This window comes from Malania oleifera, chromosome 11 (genome assembly GCF_029873635.1).
Source record: "Malania oleifera isolate guangnan ecotype guangnan chromosome 11, ASM2987363v1, whole genome shotgun sequence".
Classification (NCBI taxonomy): domain Eukaryota; kingdom Viridiplantae; phylum Streptophyta; class Magnoliopsida; order Santalales; family Ximeniaceae; genus Malania; species Malania oleifera.
In genome coordinates this window covers 31,407,537-31,414,239 of record NC_080427.1, presented here as the reverse complement: position 1 = coordinate 31,414,239, position 6,703 = coordinate 31,407,537, and the positions used below count along the sequence as shown (strand labels likewise).

Here is a 6,703-nt window from a genome sequence, read left to right as displayed (position 1 = left end):
TTTAGCAAATGGGCTTGCCCCTGACTTGTTCTATACTTGCGGACGTAAAATCGAAGCCTTGAATTTAGATGTGTGTAGATTTAAAATAAAAATATTAATATAGTACAAATTTAAATTTAAGCCCTAAAATTCTTACTCCCAACTGGTTCCTTAAATTTTTCCTATGCTAGAGCTGAACCAGGACTACATGCGCTGGGCTAATGTATAGGCTAGTAAAGACCCATGGCCCAAGCTTGGCTCACCGGCCCATCTGGCCAGCACTAGTATGGCGTTAATTTGTTTCAGGCCCCTTAACCATTTCACAAGTAAACGGGCCCAAAGAAGCCCATTACAGACCCAAGCCCAAGTTTAGCTAGTTTCTATTTGGCTGGGCCTCCCCCAATACCTGTTTGGCTGTTTAAAAATATTTAAAAATTAAATCAAACTGATAATCCGACTTGAGCTAAATAAAAAATTCGATTATTATTATTATTATTATTTATCCGATTTCAGCTCATCCTCTTTATGTTTTTTTTTTTATTAATTCAATTACGATTTTTAATAATATCCATGGACCGACAATTATTCAAGTCAAACCATTAATACGATGTATATACTTATTTTATATATGCATAATATGTCCTAAAATTCCAAAATATTAAATTTTATTTTTTGAATTTTTAGTCTATAGATAGAAAGTTGACTTTGAACATTAACTCAAAATTCAAGTAAAATACTATTTTTATTATATATTTTTTTTAACAAATAAATTTTTATAAGAATTAGTTTACACCGTCCGACCAAATTGTACTATTAGTTAGTCAATGAATTGCGTTTGAATTCAGTTCACAAAATCATCAAATCAAAATGCTTAGTTTGGTTTTGATATTTAGTGGTTTGGTTTAGCAATTTGAACCATGAACACTCCTATTACAATGTACTTCATGATTTGTAAAAAAATTTATTTTAAAATTTAAAAAATAATCAGTAGAGATCAATGTGATGTACAAGATATTTGATACTTTAATTTTTTTAATCACTGTAGTCCATGTTTTATAAATTTCTCTGTAAAATACTATTGTAAAAACTATAATTTAAATCATAATAAAATAAAATTTGTAAATATATATTTATATATTTATATTTCTATACCAAGAGTTACTTGCTCAATTTAGTTTTGACATACAAAAATTCTAAATAAATTAATAAATATATATTTAATAAATTATCAATGATTATTGTATAATCCCGTAGAAGGCAAGATGTTGTGAATGAAGAATAAAAAATTAAATTGATCAATTTATGATGATTTCTTGAAAAAATAAAAATGCAACTAGTTTGTATGCCAATACATTTATGATGAATGCATTTCCTTTTTTAAGAAGAGTCCAAAAAATATATATTTTTAAATTGAGTTAATAGTAAATTAAATTCAAGTTTTGATTATTTAATTTCTCATTAAAATTTCACATTTAGATTTTTAAAATTATTATAAATTAGCATACTGATTTTAGAGGCCAATTGCTATGCTTTATATATATATATATATATATATATATATATATATATATGTTATAATTATATTTATATATATATATATATGTTATAATTATATTTTTAGAGACATCAAAAGGAATATTTTAACCTTATATTCTTTTAATTATTTAAAGAAGTAACGGATGAATTACATTTTTTAAAAAATTATAAGAACAATATACATTTTATAGCATTGGTTTAAAAAATATGAAGTCATAGTAAGAGAGTTTGTAAGTATAAATTCAAGACATTTGGTTTATATTTATATAAATCAAAATTTAATATTCCGAATCCGTACTTTTAAAAATAACTTTTATATTTGATTTTGGGTAGAGCGTACCTCATCCCTTGTCAAGATAGTTTAATTTTTTTTTTTCTAAAAGAATTGAACAATTTTAAGTGAGTTGAGAATTGGGGGGTTACAAGTGCAAGTGATTTGTGATGGGTTTTCAAAAAAAAAAAAGCTAAAACTTTTTTATTTTTCTTTTTTTTTGCTACAAAAGAAATAAAAGGAATATTTAATGATTTTAAAAATAGATAAAAGAGAGACCAATTAAAGCGTCTATCTTGTTTAATAATCAATCTCAAGCACGCCCTTTACGCATGCTTATTAATAAATAAATTATAAATTTATTATTTATTTTACAAGTAGGTAAGTACAAAGATATCTTCTAAATGAAAGTTCGTATCTGCATAGTTTATAATTATACTAAATATATATAAGCGAGTTAATTTAATCCAATCCAATAGAAAATCTTAGTACAAATGGGATTCTCAAAAGACATTAATCTTTGTTTGATTTGAATTATATGTACTTACGAGAATAAGAGAACATAATTTATAATTTGTTTTATTTGTTTAATTCTACCCAAGGAAGAAATCAACATGCCTTTTAATGAATGCTTACATTTGTGTCTTTTTTAGTCACTTTGCGCACTTTTGTCTTTCTCTTTTTAAGAGAAAGTCATATGATACTTTCGAAAAATAAAATTTTAAGATAAGAATAAAGTAGATTCGAGCGAATAATTGAATCTTTACTTAGTAATTCCTAAAACATTAGATAAGGTACTTCTAAACACTAATTTTTCACAAAAATATTAAGATAAAGTCATAAAGGAATTTTTAAAATAAAAATCGTTACTTGGATAATTAAACTTTTTGAAATTAAAATACTAAAAACTACTAGCTTAAGAACAAACTTGTTATCAATATATATTTTACTAGTGTCGCATAATATATAGATACGTCATAACTAAATCATAATTACATACCTTTTTTTTTTCTTTTTCTCTTTTCACATATTGAAATATGTTTAGAATTTAAATTTTAATTATAAAAAAGGTAGCAATGCAAATATTTTAAGAAATAAATAAATAAATAAGATACCTTTTGAAAGATAAAAGTTATAAATATTAAGATAATCGGTAAAAATATTTTACCTCTCCCGAGATTTGACAAAAAGACAATGACCTTCCTTAACGTTTTAAAAATTTTAAGAGATTTTTTAGAGATTTCAAGAATTTTAAGGTCTTTGTGGAAATTTGTTAAAAAGACTTGGATTTAAAAAAAAAAAAATTTATAAAAGGTGATTTTTTAAAAAAAAAAAAGAAAAAGAAAATGTGTTAAAAAAAATTGTAATATTTTTAAAATTTAGGTGAAAATTTTAAATCCTGCAAAGGTATTATTGTCCTTCTGCGAAAAGCTCCCTTGAAGGGAAGGCGACGAGATTCCTACAGTTTGGGAACAACCCAGCTGTTCAAATAAATCATGGGTTTCTCGAGAAAGTCTCGAGGAAAGAAAAATCGCATAAAGGGAATTTCAAAGATTTCGATCATTCCAAAAATGAAAGAAAGAAAAAAAGGAGAGAAGTAAATCTCCACTATGTTAGATTTTTAGCCAAAACCCTCAATTCCTTTCTTCTACACACAGCACACCCAGTCATCATTTCGAATACAGCTTCTTTTCTTCTTTCCTTTTCCTTTCGTATGGTGCCTTTTCTTTCCAGCCAACCAAACAAAATTGGATTGAAATATTTTCATGTACAACATGTCTCTCGATCTACAACCTCTACAGCCTCTATCAGCTACCATTAAAGAAAAGCTAAAAAAATAGAAGATCATTTCAATGTTCAGATTAAAAGAAAATAAATTTTCAATATGGATTGGATCAGACCATTGTGAGGCCACTGTATCGGGGTCTTGTTCTATCTGGCGAAAGCCCTTCTTCCATGGCCTTCCTCTTGTTATTATTATTAGGCAGTGGTGGCTGCGGCGAATGCAGGTGTGGTGGCGCCGGAGCCGGCGGCTGCTGCTGCTGTGATTGAGGCTCCGTGTTCTCAGATTTTTGTTCTTGTTTTACTTCTTGTTCTTGATCCCTGTGTCTGGATTTCATCATATGGGGTTTAAGTCTATTCACATCTGATAATTGCACTGGCTTGAGGAAGAATTCTTCAGCTCCTTCTTCCAAACATCTGTGATCAGTATTACCCATTAATCAATTTCACATCAGACACCCAATTCCCAAATCATTTCACTTTCCCCAGAAAATAAAATCATTCTTCTTGTCCTCTGTTTTACCTGCTGATTCTTGAAGGAACATTCTCGGATGACATAATCACTACTGGTATGTTTCTCAGAGAAGAAGATTCCTGCAAAATCAGAGAAAATCTCCTTCAATATCTTATTTCAGATTTGATTTGGAGAGGAATATGGATGCCTGAAAATCTTTCCTAAACTTGTCAAAATCATCGAAAATCAGAGAAAAGATTTCTAAATAAATGATGAGATTTGTTGGGATGCAAAATGGGTGGGAAAATTTTCTGTAGATTCCCACTAAAATGAAGCCACATGGCCAAAAATTTCATAACGGAAATTTGCAATCTGGAATATATCTGATTGGCGTATTTTCCTGGAATGGAAAATGATGTAGTAAAGGGAGGAATATAATAATGACAGACATAAAAGAACCGAATAAGAACCAAAGCATACCTTGATTTTCTTGAGCAAATCATAGCCTGTCATTCCAGGCATGCAGTAATCTGTAATGATAAGATTTACTTCCACTTCCTGTAAAATCAAAAAAAGCGAAACAAAAATGCAATCCATGAAAGCGAAAAAATGATTGCAAAATCTAAAGAAAGAGTGAAAGAAAGATTGAGATTCCCACGCACAGAGTGAGCCATCTTTTTCTTTCCTTTCTATTTCCTTTTCTAGAGAAAAATAAAAAATAAAAATCATACCTGATGGTTGTTCAGAGAAACAGAAGGCGGCTTTGGGTTGTTCTGGTGATCCTCATACAAGCCCAGAAATTCTAAAGCTTTGCTACCAGAATCCACAGTGGTAACTGTCCAAAAAAAAAGTCACAACCCAATACTTTTAGCAACAAATCCAAGAAAATTTCGTAGTGATTCTAGGCGTTCCCTTTTCTGTTTGGCAACGGGGAAAGTACCTTGATATGATGAGGTCTTGAGGAGTCTCTCAATGAACTTTCTGTCTATGATGCTATCATCAACAGCCAAAATATGGAACTGCGACTCTGCGGCCATGCCCATTGCTCCAATTCAAGATCCCAAAATCCAGCAAAAAACAGAGCAAATAGGGGAAGCAGAAGAGCAGAGAACGAGGAGAATAGGTTGTGATTTTCCTATAGGAAAAGTGAAGAAGAAAAGCAGCTTTGTAATGAAATCCACATCCAACGAAGCAAGATCCGACCAGATTTCATCCGGGATCTTCAAAATTTTTCCAGGCTGATATTTGAATTACAGGGGAAGGAAAGCAAATGGATTAAAAAGGGAAAAAACTAAAAAAAAAGAGAGAAAAAAACAAACGAATAATGAAAGAATAAACAAATTTTGGGGGGAGGGGGGGGGGGGTGGGAGAGAGAGGTTGTAAATGAAATGGGATTTTTATAAGAGGAATGAGGTGCGTTTTATATAAAAGGGGGAGGAGGGAAAATGGGAGAGAAAACGAGAGAAAATTTTGTATGGAAGGGAAAGGGCAGTGGGGTGGCGAGGGGAAGAAGAAGAGTTGGGGAGTGCAGGTGGGTCCCACGAAAATCCGCCCAAGAGATACAGGTGACGTCAGCGTGGGGTGCATCTTTCTCTGGGTGTGAAATCATGTGCGCTTACCATATCTTGAGCAGGTGGGGGAGTGGTGCAAGGAGATGGCAATTTCTTTTGATTCCCTTTTAAGATTTGCTTCCCATGGCCATCCCCATCTCCACCTCCATACCCATGCCCATGCCCATGCATGCCACGTACCCATGCCACGCCCATGTGGTGTTATGCCATGTCATGTGATGGCATGCCCATGCCCATGTGGGGTTATGTGCATCCATTCATTCTCATCTTCCCTCTATGCACTTGGTGCATGCATCTAACCCAACCACAAATTAATAGGGATCAACAACCTTAAATTAATTATCAACTTAGGTCACATTTGATTGGGAGGATAAAAATAAGGTAAAAATGGAATAGGAAGTGTTTAAACATGTAGTGATGATGTATAAGAAAGTTATTTTGTGTAAATATTGTATGCTTGAAATTCATATTGTATTTCGAACTATAGATCGAGCATAAGATTTCATTTTTTTATATTTAATTAAAGTTTAATATAATTTTATACTGTATGTCTAAATTTATATAAATTTAAATTCAAAATTCAATTCCAAGCAAGCTCTCAAATATGGTGTTGAAAAAATTAGGAATTTAATTTCTTTCCTAACCTATTTCATGTTATGTATTGATAAAAATACTTCATAAGATCATAAGTAATTTATTTTACGATGACACTAATTTTTTTATCCTTTTATAGGTCATCGAGATCTTATATTATAATCACCAAACATAATTTTAGCATTTGGATGCACTCGTTAAATGACTCATTAACCAAAAAATGTTACTAATCCAATCGGGTATAATATTAATTTTTTTATTTGTTTAAGGTTTTCTCGATAATACAATTTTTTGGGATTCACATTCATACAGAATTTCTTGTATGAATTAATACATGTTTTGCATATCTTATTATATTTGGTCGTGCACAAATGAGAAAATGTTTTTATTGAGTAAACAGACAAGACTTTTAACACTGCTTTCTATATGAAAGTTCATCGAGAAATTGCGATAACTTTTCTGCTATGTTTTGTTAAAGTTCCTCTCCACTTCTTTGAATTTTTAGATCAAGAAAAT

At 30.7% G+C, this 6,703-nt stretch overlaps 1 protein-coding gene across 1 annotated transcript; it reads right to left on the bottom strand.

The window, feature by feature from the left end:
- Positions 1-3,358: 3,358 nt before the first annotated feature.
- Positions 3,359-5,503, bottom strand: LOC131168025 (two-component response regulator ORR9). Its single transcript, XM_058127172.1, has 5 exons — positions 4,963-5,503; positions 4,754-4,857; positions 4,503-4,580; positions 4,092-4,162; positions 3,359-3,985 (listed from the first exon to the last, which is right to left on the bottom strand). The coding sequence occupies exons 1-5, from the start codon at positions 5,063-5,065 to the stop codon at positions 3,682-3,684; spliced, it is 660 nt and encodes a 219-aa protein (XP_057983155.1). The 5' UTR covers positions 5,066-5,503; the 3' UTR covers positions 3,359-3,681.
- Between the last annotated feature and the right edge of the window lie 1,200 nt (positions 5,504-6,703).

Coding starts and splice junctions, on each gene's coding strand:
- LOC131168025 (XM_058127172.1), bottom strand. CDS start 5,065: ATGGGCATGGCCGCAGAGTCGCAGTTCCATATTTTGGCTGTTGATGAT. Junction 4,163..4,502: donor ATTTGCTCAAGAAAATCAAG/GTATGCTTTGGT, acceptor CTGATTTTGCAG/GAATCTTCTTCTCTGAGAAA. Junction 3,986..4,091: donor GTTCCTTCAAGAATCAGCAG/GTAAAACAGAGG, acceptor TACTGATCACAG/ATGTTTGGAAGAAGGAGCTG.